The sequence below is a fragment of the Cetorhinus maximus genome, chromosome 3 (genome assembly GCF_964194155.1).
Source record: "Cetorhinus maximus chromosome 3, sCetMax3.hap1.1, whole genome shotgun sequence".
NCBI classification, from domain to species: Eukaryota; Metazoa; Chordata; class Chondrichthyes; order Lamniformes; family Cetorhinidae; genus Cetorhinus; species Cetorhinus maximus.
The window spans coordinates 168,776,125-168,793,264 of record NC_135881.1 but is presented as its reverse complement, the minus strand read 5'-3'; the positions used below and the strand labels follow the sequence as shown (position 1 = coordinate 168,793,264).

The 17,140-nt window shown below is 43.5% G+C and overlaps 1 protein-coding gene across 1 annotated transcript in view; it reads left to right on the top strand.

Moving 5' to 3' along the window:
- Window positions 1-4,017, top strand: part of LOC144679024 (putative 2-ketogluconate reductase) — a 34,928-nt gene extending 30,911 nt beyond the window's left edge. Inside the window, exons 4-5 of the mRNA XM_078539251.1 lie at window positions 2,640-2,736; window positions 2,856-4,017. Coding sequence (XP_078395377.1) covers window positions 2,640-2,736; window positions 2,856-3,012 — 254 coding nt within the window. The 3' untranslated portion in view covers window positions 3,013-4,017. The remainder of the gene's footprint in view (window positions 1-2,639; window positions 2,737-2,855) is intronic.
- The last annotated feature ends 13,123 nt before the right edge of the window (window positions 4,018-17,140 follow it).

Below are 17,140 nucleotides of genomic sequence, written 5' to 3'. Positions count from 1 at the left end.
GCTGAAAGGCCTTACATGGTGGTTTTTCCCTATTGCACCATTGCAGCGGATGCGCCAAGCTTGAGAGCGTTCCTCAGCACATAGTCCTGGACCTTGGAATGTGCCAGTCTGCAACACACGGTCGAGGACAACTCTTTGCATTGCAAGACCAGCAAGTTTCAGGCAATGAGCGTCTTTCACCAAGTTGATGATCCTCCAGCTGCATTTGATGTTTGTCTCGGTGTGTGTCCTTGGGAACAGCCCATAGAGCACAGAGTCCTGTGTCACGGAGCTGCTCGGGATGAACTTCAAAAAACCACTGCATCTCTTTGCAAAGGCATGTTCTAGAAGGTTTGTGATTGTCTCTCCAGTAATAGATAGTTTCAGCATTTTAGGTCTCTTGGGAGCAGTCAAAACCGTAGTTTCCGCTGCCCAAGCATTTATGCGATTGCTTCAGCCAAACCTACTGAGCCTGTTTCCCTTCACAGAGCTCCCCTTTCCCAATCAGTAAGGATCAACCAGGACTCGTCCCAGCACCTCTCATACATGACGATGTATTGCAGGGCAGTCACCTGCAACAGCCTCTCCAGATGACAATAAGACTAACTGATTGCCTAACAGAATGGGCTACCCATTGGAAAGGGAAAGTTGACATTAGAGCAGTACTGCTGATATATAAAACCAATGGAATTAAACAGCAAATGCATTGGTCTGGCACCTTGTATGTAGAAAAGGCATAATCAGACAAAAATGATGCTGAGACAAAGAGGATGCCAGGAGATGTGATCAAAAGCTTGATTAATTAAATGAGTTTTAAGTGGGAGGGGGAACATTATAGGAGGAGAGGGAGCTGGAGGAGGTTTCAAAAGCAAACTTGGGCCTGGACAAATGGTAGATTCTGAGGAACAACAAGATGAGGGAACTGATGCAGGGCTGTAGGATGTCACAAAGATAAAGAAGGGCAAAGCCATGAAAGGATAAGGATCTAAAGTATTGGGGATCGGGAGCCAATGTAAGATAGCAAGGATAGGGGTGATGGGTGAGCAGGACTTGGTTCAGGGTTGAAGAGGCTGCAGTATTTTTGATGAGTTGATTTAAGGAGAGTGGAGAATTGGAAGCCATCCACGAGAGCATTGGAATAGTTGAGTCTGGAGGTAACAAAAGCCTGCATAAGAGTTTCAGCAGACGATGGGCTGAGGTAGAGGCAGAGACAGGTGATGATGCAATGTGGAAAATAAGCAGTCTTTGCAATGGATAGGATATGGAATCAAAAGTTCAGGACAGGGTCAAATAAGCTGCCAAAGTTGTGAACAGTCTGGTCCAACCAGAAACAGTGGTGGGGGATGGTGAAGGAATCGCTGGCAAGACTGTGGAAGTTACGGCCGGAGCTGAAGACGATAGCTTCAGTCTTCCATTTCTTTAAGAGGAGGAAATCGTGGCTCATCACAGAACAACCAGTGGCAATGGACAATACAGAGACAGCAGAGGAATTGAGAAAAATGGTGGAGAGGTATGACTGGATATCATCAGCGTACGTGTGGAAGCTGACCCCATGTCTGAAAATTATAGTTGCAAGAAGCATTTTTCCTTGAGAATTAAAGGTAGTAAATATATCACTGGGACACTGTGAATCATAGTACAGATATGTATGTGATAAAAAAAACTCTGCAGTGTTCGCTGCATTAACTGGAGAGGGGGAATCATTCCCATTGCAAGATGCAATCTTCCTAATATACTGATGCCTGGGTTAGAAGAGATGAATGAGAGAAAAACTAAAAAAACAAAGTAAAGGTAAACGTTTGATCACTATAAAATCTATGACATCATGATTTAAACTATTGGAATTAGTCTGAATAGCAAACAGGAACTTCAATGTGCTTAAGAGAAGAGACACATTGAATTAGCACAAACCAAAGAAAATGGCTTCCGTTAGAGCTAAATTGAGTTAGAAGAAATTTTGATTCATTTGATTCATCCAAGGGTTTATGTCGAACAAGCAATCAAAGAAGCGAGCAATAGCCTGGGAATCGAAAGATAAATTGGAGGTGTAAAACTGGATGTCATCAGCATACCTGGTCCAATGATTTCACCAATGGCCAGCATATTGTAAATGAAGAGAGGAGGAAAGGATAAAACACATTATAATTATACATTAATTATACATTATAATGACCATATAATGGGAAGGGAGAAGAAACCATTGGAATATATAAAAGGTTATAAGTTCAAGTCATACACCAGGACTTGGGTATAGGTGCCATGTTTCAGATAAGATATTAAACCAGTCTGCTATCTCAAGTATAAAAAGATACCATGGACACTAATCCAAGAAGGGCTTAGGAGATGGTGGTTACCTGAACCAATTATTTATTTTTGTACTACGGATTTAAGAGTTGTAGTATCCTTGAGAAATTTGACATGAAGGATGGGAGCTAGATGCAAGACATTTCCCCAATTGACATCTATTTCATTGATTTCATGATTCACTTTTGTAATTGTAGTAAAGGACTCTTGGGTTAGATTCCCCCAGCACAATTGTTGTTAAAAGATATACAACTGCAAGTTTGCAGGCAAGGTTTTAACATATTTACAATCTATGTTCCATCTTCAGTCGAACGTGAAGCCCAGACTAATAGAGTTTGTTTTATCGATGTTCCAAGGTGGAGTAGTTGATCAGGATGCTTTGGTGAAAGTGCTTCAGAATGGGGTCATTCGTGCAGCAGCTTTGGACGTTACTGATCCAGAGCCACTTCCAAGGTATGTTGTCACTTTCATGAATTCAACTTAGCAGAAATGACCATTTGAAAAGTAGAAGTCAATAACTTAATTACTGAAACCCAGCTGATATCACAACCATCTCGTGTTTTTTTTTAAAGGGATCATCCTTTGCTGCATTTACCAAATGTCACTCTGACTCCCCATTTTGGAACTGCTACTGATAAAACCAATAATAAAATGCTGGAGAGAATGATTGAAAATGCTTTGGCTGCTGTTCGTGGGCTTCCAGTTCCTGATGAAGTGCTGCCATCATAATGGATATAGTTAATACAGATTTAGTACATCATGGTAATGACCTCCTCAGTATAAGTTTAATCAAAAGAAGATTGGTAACAGTTGTAATGAAGAAATAAGGTTTTACATATCCTCTTCACCCAAAGCATAAATATTTCATATAAAGTGTTTGTATTAGGATTTTGCTTTAACCTCCTTCCATACAAAGTCTATAGAACTCCAAGCCAGCTCTCACAACAAGCACAAAGGTCCTCATGCAGAGGTGACAAGATGAACAACTGGTACTGGCTTAATGAGCGCCACAAGGCCAAATTTTCATTATGGGCCCAACTCCATCAAAATTGTAGAAGGTCTGAAATGCCCACTTCTGTAATGATGCTGGCAATGTTAGGATACTTGTGGGGCTCTCTCATGCTCCCTCATCCTGTGCTGCTGAAAGTTGCCGGTGCCAGGAATCCTGGATTCAGCTCCTGCCCACTATTTTTAAAGTCCGCTGAACGCACTTTGGCCCTGCATTGGGATAGGAAAATCCAGCCCACAGTTTCAGTCAGTGTCATGTGGCCCAGGGTGAGCTTATCATCAGAAGCTGGCCAACCCATTTGTGCGTGGTTGCCAATGGTTTAATCCATGAATTGAAAAAAAGAGTTATCACATTCTAGAGGTTTGCAAAGACCAGTGGCCAGCACTTTAACATCTGAAAAGCTTGAATCCACTGATTCAACTGGTTGGCAAGGTTTTGTTCCATAAGCCAATTTTATCCCTGAGGTCAATCAGTAAAAGCAAGAGATCACGTGAACTGAGTAAATTACAGCCTTGAGGTGACAACCACCTGTCTTAAGTAGCAGCTGATTAAACCTGATATGAATTATATTTTACTGAATAGATTAAATTGTATAAATTATGAATGAACTGTGAAGTTTACACTGTGGGTGTTTAATTTCTGAGGAGCGGCTACGTTGACTTGCTTTAGAATAATTGTATCACAGAAAGGTACCATTACATACTTTAATTAAAATTATAGTGTGCAAAATTAAACTGTGATTTAAGATGCCTCATATAAATAGGAACAAAAGCAACTTGCATTCATATTGTATATGGGGTAATGACTCACCAGACGGGATCATAATCTAGGAAGACTTGCCCTTTCCTCTGACCCCTATCCACCCTCACCAGGAACCCCCTCTCCCTGACTGCCATCCCAGCCCACTCACCTGTGTCCAGAAATTCAGTGAGAATCCTTAGTGAAAGCCTTGGAGCATTATCTGCAGCAGCCACCACTCCTGGTTGTGTTGCCGGCAATGGAGAACTGCTGGCCTCTGATTAGCTGATAGCCCTCAGGAGTGGGATTTCTGCCTTCTGCCCAGTTAAGTGCCCGATGGACACTTATTCGTTATGGGCATCCCCCGCTTTGTAACAGGGGGTTCCCTCAGATTCTTCAACTGGTGGGGGCAAACCCCGTCACAGAAACAAAATCCCGGCCTATGTTACCAAATTTCCAATCCCAAAAATTAATCATTGGAGAAACAGGAATGCTATACACTTCCTGCAATCCCATTGAGCGAGGCTTTGCAGCAAGGCTGGTAGCAAACAAAATTTACATTAATATTAAAACTACATTAAGTACACTGAGACACAAACCAGATCCCCTCAAAATACTGTTTTTGGAGAAAGATATGTAAGTTTTCAATTGTTACGACCCTGTTAGAGAAATCCAAACACCTTATGATTAACTGACAGAACTATGCCACAAGATTTCACATTTCTATATAAAAACAAACTTTATTGTATATAAAAAGAATTAAGCAAAGCAAGCACTACCACTATTTTACAATTACTTATGCTATGAACTCAGTTCTACTTTTTACTTCCCAAGAGTTCCCTTATATATTACAAGAATTTGAAGGTTCGGTTACTTTTCCTCAGACCAACCCAAAGATATGCCACAGCCTCCAGAAGTCTCTTTGATTTCCCCTCCTTGTTTCAGCTATTCTCTGAGGTATGTAATTTCATAGCTATTGGTTAAGCGATCCTCCAGATTCTCTTCAAAACCTCAACTCTGGACTTCTCAGCTCAAACTTAAGCTTCACTGCATTCTTGCTTAGGAAGTTAAACACTAGGAACACCCCTGGTTTCTAATAGCCCTCTGTGCTCCCACAGCTTCTCTACAGTTGCTGGTCTCACAGATGATTCCCAGCTCCTGCAAATGCTTTCTTTCTGCCTGTTCCAAGCTGAGTGACCAAGCTGACTGCTTCCAAGCTAACTGCAAGCTGCCTTCTACCGCAAAGCTCATTGAGGACTACTGTAGGTTTCTTCTTCTAGCTTTGAGCTAGGGAAATCTTCCAGCTTCTTTTCTCCTCAGGAATTCCAAACTGAGCTTAAGCCTCATCTCCATTCCATGTAGTGAGTGATAAAGTATTTTCTCTACTTAAGGTGCAGGCCTGACTAATGTTTATTTCCTTTGGCTCTCCCAACTCAGTGAGCTGCAGTCTACATCAAACCAAAACTGAAACTGCCTTTTGTGAGAAAAACCCAGCTAAATTAAACAAAGGAAACTTCTAACCCTTACAACACGCCTCCATGACAATGTGCCATGCTTTGGGATGTTTAAGATTTTACACCTCTCCCTCTGACCTTGTAAGATATACATAGGTTAGCTTTTAAATGTAATCAACTCATGCCTATTTGATATGCATTATACATTAAATGCATACCAGTTTCTTAACTAAATGTTTCAATTTATCTTACATTTAATGCTTTAATTCCTAAACCTAAAAGTTATATCTTAAAACTTTTAAGATATTTGAAACACAATGACTGACCACTGGAGGCCTTTAAAATGCTACAGAGCTGTCTGGTAAATAATGTTTCAATCTACTTCAGGTTCAGTTGCTTGTATGGCTGTGTGCGTGATTAGTGCACGTTAGTGAACCAGATGGGTTTTTACAACAATTGATGATGGTCTCATGGTCACTGTTAGAGGGAAGAAAGTAAATGAGAATTTATGGTAAGGGAATAAGGGAATTATAAGAGAATGTTAATATAAGGGAATGAATTATTTAAATTAGAATCTATAGGCAGGCCAGCGCAAATCAGTAAATCAACAATTAAACAGTTAAACCAGATGAACCTTATACACTCTCAAACTTTGTACACCCTCAGGGTTTGCAATCACCAGCAAGGTCCTGGGAGTTAGACTGGAGTCAGAGGATGGCAATAACATAGATTAAGTGTGCTCTTCAACAGATAGATAGGAAGGCAGGTCTCTGCCTGGGTGAAAGTAGGGTCAGATGATGCCAGTACCTTTGTACCAGAGACTTGTCTGTTTAATGTAAACCTATAGTTGACAAGATTGAAATCTTGAAACTGTTCTTGTACGTGACCAATAATGTATAAATATGATGAACACTTGTAGTTTAGCAGAGTACTGTCTCAAGCTGCATTGGGATGGTGCTCTCCTTGCAATTGCTCAAATAAACGATCGTAACCTGTACCTGAGTTTCCTGTGGTCCGTTCATCAAAGACACCACAACAGTCACCATTACTGAGACTAGATTTCAATTCCAGATTTATTGAAAGCTAGTGTCAGTAATGGTGACCATGAGACTATCATCACTTGTTGTAAAAACCCATCTGGTTCACTGGTGTCCTTTAGGGAAGGATATCTGCCATCCTTGCCTGGTCTGACCTACATATAAGCCAGACCCACAGCAATATGGTTAACTCTTAACTGTGCCCTGAAATGGCCTAGCAAGCCACTCAGTTCGAGGGCAATTGGGGATGGGCAACAAATGCTGACCTTTCCAGTGAAAGAATAAATAATGATTATCTGTTCATCTTTTGGGGTAAAAGAATAATACAGTTTCCATCAGCATCAATCTATAAAACTCCAGCTAATGCACATTACCTATGTGTGTTTTCTACTAAAGTTAACAATTATCACTAAGATAAAAGCAAAATACTGTGCATGCTGGAAATCTGAAACAAAAACAGAAAATGCGGGAAAAACTCAGCAGGTCTCACAGCATCTGTGTAGAGAGAAACAGAGTTGATGATTCGAATCTGTATGATCCTTCTTCAGAGCTAAAATTATCACAGTGACTCAACTGGCTACGCTGATTAGTGAAGTAATATAGAAAATGGTTGAAATTACTTGGTTCTCTTTGTGTGTAGCTAGAAATTATCTCCATTCTGCTCTTGGTTCAGCCTCAGTTAAAGGATTGTGTCCAATTTTGGTCCCCTCACATAGTGAGGGTTATTGAGGCTTTCAAAAGGGTGCAGGGCTATGGTGAAAGAGCAGGGGAGTGTTAATAATTTGATAGTTCTTTCAAACAATGACAAGGGGAGCACGCATAGAAGTGGGTGTGAACACAAGCTACTATGCCATTTGTTGCACTTTTTGATCACCTGGGTTAAGTTTGCTCAGATTGTTTGATCATTTATTTCTCCTTTAATAATTGTTTACAATCTCAATCAGACTTGTGTGTCATTTATGCATGATAACAAAAGTGAATTGCATGTTAAGGCGGTAGGGGGCCTGGGTTTGATGCAGTGCTTTGATCTGTGATGTGGGAGAATGTTAGCAGTGGAAACCCCATTCTCAATGTTTTTGGGTGGCAATGGGATTCTTCAGACGTGTGTGCATGCTGGATAATTTGTCTCTCTGATAGAAACTGAGTTATACTCATCTGTCATAGAGTTGAGAGACACTCAAGTGAAATATTGCTGAGTCAGCATGGCACTTGCCACCATGCCAGCCTGCTGATCGCCAGGAGGCCTGAGGCCACCTTGGGAGTCTTCCTCCAATGTCTGACACCAGGCTTCTCTGCAGCACCCCCAATGTCCTCCTCTTCCTTATTCATCATTTTTCTCCTCCCTATCCTCCTCTGAGGAAGAGTGGTGTTCCAGGTCTTCCTCTTCATCCAGCTCCAGTCCTCTTTATATAGTCATGATATGCAGCAGGCACAAAACGACCACGATGCGGGATTCCCTGGTTGGTTGATAGTGGAGGGCACCACTGAACGGGTTAAGACAACAAAAGAAAATCTCCAAGATACTGATAGCCTGTTCAGTGCAGGTTCATGTTAGTAGGTGGCTCTGGTTATGGAACCTCCACATGTCCAGACAGGTGTCAGGAGCCACCTCTTCAGGGGATAACCCTTTTCCCCCAGCAGCTACCCATGGAGCCTAAATGTTAGTATGAAGATATCTGGCACCTGGAACACATGCAGGATGAAGGAATCATGACAGCTGCCTGGAAACTGGGAACACACCTGCAAAATGTGCTTCCTGTAGTTACAGACCAGCTGGACATTCAATGAATGGGAAGATTTTCAGTTCAGGAATCTGGCTGGCTGGTCTGCCAGTGTCCTGATGGCTATGTGGGTACAATCAATGACCTCCCGGACCTGAGCGAGCCCATCAATGGCAGCAAAACCCAATACCCACTGTGCATTGGTCTATCTGTCTCAAAATGGACGTAGTCCCCTGTACTTCGGAATAGGGCATTCGTGACATGCTTGATGACATGATAAGCTACCAACTACACGATTACACCCAGGTCCACAGCTGATCCTTGGAAGGACCTGGAAACATAGAAGTTCAGGGCAATGTTGACCTTGATGTCATTATGAACCAGAGCGCAGATGTCCGAAAGCAGTTGTCTGGATAGGTGCAGTCTCCTATGGCACTGACACTCTATCATTACTAATGGTGGTCCTTCAATGCAAGAAGGATGCTTGTCAGAGTCCTAGAGTAAAGAGAGGGAGAGAGAGAGAAAAAGGGAGAGAGAAAGAGAAAGACAGGGGTGAAGTCAGTACAAGATAGAGACCGAAAAGGGAAAGTTAAAGTTGAGAGAAACAGCATTAAGAGGGGAAAAAAAATCCAAAATCCACATTCCATATTGGTGGTCAGTTATTAGTCAGTCAGTTGGTCAGTCTGTGGTTGATGAGGAGTTGCACACCTTCTTGAGCTTTCTTTTAACTCTCGTGTCTTTATCATCCACCCTGCTTCAAAACCAGCTACACCTTGGTGAAGCAGGGCTTGCTATCGTGGGCAATCGGTGCACTCTCTTCCTAGCTGTTGAGGTCAAAGACAGTCTTCTTCAAATAGGTTTTCAGGGTATCTCTGAAATGTTTCCATTGGCTACCCTGTGATCTTTGACCAGTCATGTGCTGGGAGTAGAGAGCGCACTTTGGGAGGTAAGTGTTCGGCATTCTGATGCAGTAGCCAGTCCAATGCAGATGCAATGCAGTCGTCTCTCTGCTCAGGACATCTGCTTCCTAGAGGATGCTCGTGTTCGTATGGCAATCCATCCAGGTGACACATAGTATCTTCTATAGGCAGCGCTAATGGTGTGTCTTGAGCTTTTCGAGGTGTCAGCGATATGTCACCAAGGTTTTGCAGCCATCGATGAGTGTCGAGAGAATGGCTGCCTTGTAGACTATGACCTTCTTCCACTTGTAGTCCTTCACTGTGGTGTCTGGCCTCCTCCTGACCAGGAGGATGCTAAAGCTCCTCCTCACAACTCTGTCCAAATCAGAGTAGCCTGTTCCCATTTCACTCCCTTAACTTGCGCTCGTCGTTCAACAGAGCTTTGTCTGCCAACCGCTGCTACCAAGTGATGCCAGCAGCTTCATATCCCTCTCGGGGATCCTACCACTCACTTCTCAAAAAAATGCAAGGCACTCAGTACCAATAATGGCAACTCCATGCCAATGGTTGAGCAACTGAGGATTATTCTCCACTTCTTAAATATGGTGATGAGGGCATCCCTTCTCTCCCGTGGCTCCCCATTGTGTTCACAGCAGCTGAACCCTTATGTGCCCCAGGCACTGCTTTTTCCCCCCAAGCCTCCTAATTAAAAATGTCAAACTGCTCCTCTGAGGCCTGTTAATGAGCTCATTAAAGAGTCCAACATCCATTAATTGGAGGCATGTGGGTTCCCAGCTACCTCCCGCTCCTACCGTCCCTTTGAAAATTGCATCACATTCCAGAGGCGTCGGGATCCATTGATTGCCGCCGGGAATACAATTTTCAGCACCCACCCCCACAAGTGCTCGCCTCCCACCAGCATTTGAAAATCCAGTCCCTGTTTCCAATTGGCTGCCTTTTCCTGTGGTAGTGAGGCTACTGTTTAAATGAAGAAAGTGTAAATTTGAACTGACTAGCATGAGATTAATCTCAAGCCACACAAAGCCAGGAGAGTGAGAGTTTAGCTTTAGAAGGCAGTCAGTTTGGGGTGTAATTGGCTTAAAAGTGTACTTGAAGAGTTAAAGCAAAGTTGTTTTGGACTTTATTGACTTTTTCGCCGGAAAACACTTTAGTAAGTGGAGGCAGATGAAAATTGTGTTATGAAGTACTTGTGTAACATGGGAGGTCTTCACTACCCCCATTTTGAACAAGTGCAACCAACTGCTGGGCATGGAGTCGATGTTTCTACACTTGACTAAGAACTACTGGCATGTTGCCACGTTCAAGAGGTTTTGGAATGTATTTTCCAAGAAGTGTTCACTCTGCAGTCAGACTGAACTAGAGAGAAGAAGGAAAAAGGTGTCCATCACTCAGGGTAGGAACAGTAAACAGGAGGTGGTGCATTGATCTGATGAGAGTATTGAATTGATGAGCAAGTATTCGGTATTGAGAACGTGTGACAATGACAGAAACTCAGGAGATCAATCACAATCAAAACAACTGCACTGGAGTAAGTGATTGTCAAAGAAGGGAGATTGATGTAGTAATAGGGGAACTCCATTGTCAGAGGAATACATATTTTAGCAGTGACAACGAAGGGTCCTAAATGATGTGTTGTCCAAGATCAGGAATATCTCAAGTGGGTGTAGAAGATTTTGGAGAGGGATAAGGCTACAGTTCCTGTGGAAGTAACACTGGAAGAAACAGAATTGTACCTTGCAAAAGTAGTTTCAACAATTGGAGCCTAGATTGAATAACATAACCCTCCTGGACACAGGATTAGATGGTTGACAACATTATAATAGTAGGATAAATGCTGTACTAGCTGGAAAGAAGTTGTATGAGGCAAGGATTCCGATTCATGGGGCAGTAGGACCAGCCAAGTGGCCTGTATAGGTTCGGTTAGCTTAACCTCAATAAAGCTGTGCTAAAGTCTTCCCCAGGAGAGTACCTGGAGGTGGCGGAGGATAAAAATTGGGCAAAAGCACAATTAAACAAGATGAAAAATGACAAGGAAAGTTAGGGAAGATAAAATAAATGGTCATGAGTAAAATGAGTAATTGCCAAATAGAAGGAAATTTGAATTGTGGGTATGTAAATGTTCAAAATATTATGAATAAAATTAGTGAATTAGAGACAAATTTAGAGGGCAGGATCTGATATAATTGGATCATAGAATGATTACAGTACCAAAAGAGGCCATTCGGCCCATTATGTCAATGCCAGCTCTCTGCAAGAGCAACTCACCTAGTTCCACTTCCCTGCTTTTTTGTCATAGCCCTGCAAATTTTTTATCTTCAAATAATTATCCAATTCTCTTTTGGAGGTCTCGACTGAATCTGTCTCCTTACACTCTCACGTAGCGTATTCCAGATCCTGACCACTTGCTGCATGGAACCTGAGATGAAAGGAGAGAAAGAATATGTCCAGGCATTGCATCTTTCTCAATTAAACAAAAGCATGGGTGACAACTGTTCCCTGGTGCATTCCCCATGGCAATGGTTCAACCAATCAGAGTCCACTTGCCAACCAATCAGCACCCTTCCTTTTCTCATGCAGTATAAATTGTTGTTGCATTTGAAATTTTGTATTCTCATGTCCATCCTGATCAGTACACAATAAAAAGCATTGACAGCATGTCTCTTTTTTCAGCAATACTAATGAAAAATAAAGAGAGACACCAAAGTGGAAAATATGCATGATAAGCATAGAGAGAGAAATAAACAGAAATCCGTGTGTGGTCAGGTCCCAGAAGAGTCATAGATTTATACAGCACAGAAACAGGCCTTTCAGTCCATTGTGTCCATGCTGGCCATCAAGTACCTATCTATTCTAATCCCATTTTTCAGCATTTGGCCTGTAGCCCTATATGCTATGGTGTTTCAAGTGCTCCATATAAATACTTCTTAAATGTTGTGAGGGTTCCTGCCTCTACCACCCCCTCAGGCAGTATGTTCCAAATTCCAATCACCCTCTGGGTGAAAGAAATTTTCCTCAAATCCCCTCTAAACCTCCTGCCCTTACATTAAATCTATGCCCCCTGGTTATTGACACCTCCACTAAGGGGAAAAATTTCTTCCTATCTACCCTATCAATGCCCCACATAATTTTGTCTACCTCTATAAGATCCCCCCTCAGCTTTCTCTGCTCTAAGGAAAACAGTCCCAGCCTATCCAGTCTCTCTTCGTAGCTGAAACACTCCAACCCAGGCAACATTCTGGTGAATATCCTCTGCATCCTCTCCAGTGCAATCACATCCTTCCTATAGAATGGCGACCAAAACTGCACACAGTACTCCAGCTGTGGCCTAACTAGCATTTTATACAGCTCCAACATAACCTCCCTGCTCTTACATTCTATGCCTCGGCTAATAAAGGCAAGTATCCCATATGCCTTCTTAACCACCTTATCTACCTGTGCTGTTGCCTTCAGGGATCTATGGACATGTACACCATGGTCCCTCTGATCCTCTGTACTTCCTAGAGTCCTACCATTCATTGTGTATTTCCTTGTCATGTTAGTCCTCCCAAAATGCATCACCTCGCACTTCTCAGGATTAAATTCCATTTGCCACTGCTCTGCCCATCTTACCAGCCCATCTATATCGTCCTGTAATCTAAGGCTTTCCTCCTTGCTATTTACGACACCACCAATTTTCATGTCATCTGCGAACTTACTATTTGTACCTCCTATATTCACGTCCAAATCATTAATGTGTACTACAAACAGCAAGGGTCCCAGCACCAATCCCTGTGGTACACTACTCATCACAGGCTTCCAATCACAAAAACAACCTTTGACCATCACCCTTTGCCTCCTGCCACTAAGCCAATTTTGGATCCAATTTGCCAAATTGCCCTGGATCTCATGGGCTCTTACCCTCTTGACCATTCTCCCATGCGGGACCTTATCAAAAGCCTTACTGAAGTCCATGGAGACTACATCAACTGCACTACCCTCATCTACACAACAAGTCACCTCCTCAAAAAATTCAATCAAATTTGTTAGACATGATCTCCCCTTGGCAAAGCCATGCTGACCATCCCTGATTAATCCCTACCTCTCCAAGTGGAGATTAATCCTGTCCCTCAGAATTCTTTCCAATAGTTTCCCTACCACTGATGTCAGACTCACTGGCCTGTAATTACTTAGTTTTTCCCTACTGACCTTCTTGAACAATGGTACCACATTCGCTGCCCTCCAGTCCTCTGGCACCTATCCTGTGGCCAGAGAGGATTTGAAAATTAGTGTCAGAGCCCCTGCAATCTACTCCCTTGCCTCACATAGCACCCTGGGATACATCTCATCTGGGCCTGGGGATTTATCCACTTTTAAGCCTGCTAAAATTGCTAATACCTCCTCCCTTTCATTGCTAATTTATTCAAGTATATCTCAGTCCCCCTCCCTGATTTCTACACCTACATCGTCCTTCTCCATAGTGAACACAGATGAAAAGTAATAATTTAAAACCTCACCTACGACCTCCTGCTCCACATACAGATTGCTACTTTGGTCCCTAATGGACCCTACTCTTTCCCTGGTTATCCTCTTGCCCTTAATATATTTATAAAATGCCTTGGTATTTTCCTTTATCTTGCCCGCCAGTGTTTTCTCATGCCCCCTCTTGGCTCCCCTAATTACTTTTTTAAGTACCCTGCTATACTTTCTATACTCCTCTAGGGCTTTCGCTGTTTTCAGCCCCCTGTATCTGCCATAGGCCACTATTTTCCTTATCCCCAATCCTTTATATTCCTTGACATTCAGGGTTCCCTGGACTTGTTGGTCTTACCCTTCACCTTTATGGGAACATGTTGGCCCTGAACTCTCACTATTTCCTTTTTGAATGACACCCACTGGTCTGATGTAGGCTTTCCTACAAGTAGCTGCTCCCAGTCCACTTTGGCCAGATCCTATCTTATCATACTGAAATCAGCTTTCCCCCAATTCAGGACCTTTATTTCCGGTCCATCTTTGTCCTTTTCCAAAACTACTTTAAATCCTACAGAGTTATGGCCACTTTCCTCGAAACGCTCCCCCACTGACACTTCTACCATTTGCCTGGCTACATTCGCTAAGATTAGGTCCAGTACCACCCCTCTCTTGTCGGACTTTCTACGCGCTGCCTCAAAAAGCTCTCCTGGGTGCACTTTAAGAATTCCACCCCCTCTAAGCTTTTCACGCTAAGACTATCCCAGTTAATATTGGGGAAGTTGAAATCCTCTACTTTTATTACCCAGTTATTTTTACACTTCTCTGAGATGTGCCTATATCTGCTCCTCTATCTCCCCTTGACTGTTTGGAGGCCAATTGTACACTCCCAGCAAAGTGATTGCCTCCTTTTTATTTATAAGCTCTATCCATATGGCCTCATTTAGGAACCTTCTGAGATGCCATCCCTCCTTACTGCAGTAATTGACTCCTTGATCAATAGTGTAATGCCACCTCCTCTTTTACACCACCCCCTCCCCCCCTGCGCCCCCCCCCCCCAACCCCCCCAACCCCTGTCACGCCTGAAGACTCTATTGTCTGGAATATTGAGCTGCCAGTCCTGCCCTTCCCTCAACCTTATCTCTGTGATAGCAACAATATCATATTCCCATGTGTCAATCAATGTGCTCAATTCATCTGCCTTACTTGTAAGGATCCTTGCGTTAAAATAGATGCAACCCAGCCTTGCATTACTCCCTTGTGCCTTAAAAGGTCTATATTTGCTCTGCCTTCCAGACTGACTTAGTTTCTCTTCTATATTTGGCTGTGCATCACCCCCTACTGTACCTTCACTCCGTATCCCATCTCCCTGCCAAATTAGTTTAAACCCCACCCCCCAACAACACTAGCAAACCTCTCCGCAAGGACGTTGGTCCCATTCCGGTTCAGGTGCAACCGGTCCGACTTGTACAGGTCCCATCTTCACCAAAAACAGACCCAGTGATCCAGGAAATTAAAGCCCTCCCTCCTGCTCCATCTCTTCAGCCACGCATTCATCCTCTCTGTCCTCCTATTCCTATAGTCACTAGCACCTGGCACAGGGAGTAATTCAAAGATTACAACCTTTGAGATCCTGCTTTTTAAACTGCTACCTAGCTCCCTAAATTCTTGCTGCAGGACCTCACCCTTCTTTCTACCTATGTTGTTGGTACCAATGTGAACCACGGCCTCTGACTGTTCGCACCCCCCCCCCTCCCCCCTTCAGGGTGCCCTGCAGCCTTTCTGTGACATCCTTGACCCTGGCACCAAGGAGGCAACACACCATCCTGGAGTCATGTCTATGTCTGTAGAAGCGCCTGTCTACACCCCTCACTATTGAATCTCCTACCACTATTACTCTTGCACTCTTATTCCTCCCCCCTTGTGCAGCTGAGCCACCCACAGTGCTGTGAACTTGGCTCTGACTGTACTCTCCAGAGGAACCTTCACCCTCACCATTTTCCAAAACAGAAAAACGGTTCTTGAGTGAGATGCACTCTGGGGCTTTCCTGACTACCTGCCTACCTCCCTTTTTCTGACTGGTGGTCACCTATTCCCTCTCTGACTGCACTTCCTTAAGCTGCGGAGTGACCACCTCTAAAAACATACTATCCACGTAACCCTCAGCCTCGTGGATGCACCGCTGTGTCTCCAGCTGACGCTCAAGCTCCGAAACCCGGTGCTCAAACTGGTCAAGCCAGTGGCACTTCCTGCACATGTGGTCATCCAGACTGCAAGGAGTGTCTAAGAATTTCCACATACTGCAACTCATGGGACTGAGCTCCCTTGCTATGCTTTTTGTTTGTTTTTAATTAAAAGACCATTTCCTTAAATTTAAGCCAAGTAGAAACGATTTAGCTTTTCTTAAAAAAAAATGCTGAGACTCTTACCTTCTGTAATGTTGCTTTAAAGTGGAAAAAAAACATACCCTCTACCTACCAATCAGCTCTCTCCCTTGTCCTGACATTGCTCCTTTCGAATTCCAGCACCGCCAAGTGTCTGGGTGAGAACCGGATTCCTCACAGGTAAACTCCGCTCCTGCTCTTTATGCAACCCTCACAGGTAAACTCTGCTCCACTCTTTATACAGCCGCTCCCTCTAGATGCTGCTGAACTGCCTGTCCCAGGGTCCTCCTCTTGCACTCTGAAGTAGTCCCAAAGCCTGTAAATATTCTATTAGTAGAAGTTTCCACCAAGAGTGTGTGGCTCGGGCAAACTTAGAGGAGGGGGGCAGCAGATACAATGTTGCTTGAGGAATATACCCAACAACAATACCGGGGTCCCCGTTGATTACTGTCTGCCAGGCCGAGCTGCTGAACACTGCAGACGGCATTAACCGGATTCCCATCTCGTTCAAGGCTGCATTCCAGCACATCACTATCTCTCCGAACCAGAGTGGGACCACATGCCTTGGATACAGGGTATATGCTGTGAGAATTGGGAACTTTCCAGAAGGTGGCTTTCCATTCCTCAGCCCAACACCCCGAATGTCCTGGGTGCACAGGTTCCCAATAATACTTAATCCAGCTTTGTATTGAGTGTTAGATGGTATATCCTCCAACTCTTCGATATATTATGACTATGAGAGATCCACAGACTAAATTAAAATCTTTCCAAGGGAATTCTTGCCACTCACACTGGACTTCCCCTCCCCCCCCCCGGCCCTTACTTAATTGAACCTCAGATCTGACACTCTCACTGGGGGAAAAAAACAGACCCATACTCATACAAAATAAGACCAGGGAAGAAAATAATTAACTGCAGCGAGTCTGATCAGCCAGCTGGTCCCTGCTATAAATACGGAGCCCTTGCTTCTCTCGCTGTTTCTCGCAACGTGCCGAGCACTCGAGAACATAACAGCTTTGGGGATCGTTGGAGGTGGTTGTGTTCATCACCTATTTCGCTGGAACTCATTTTACGAAGCAAGGAAAAGCGAGGAAGCATCGAATTGAATTAACCGACTTTAAAAGTTTGAATTTCAATACCATAGTTGG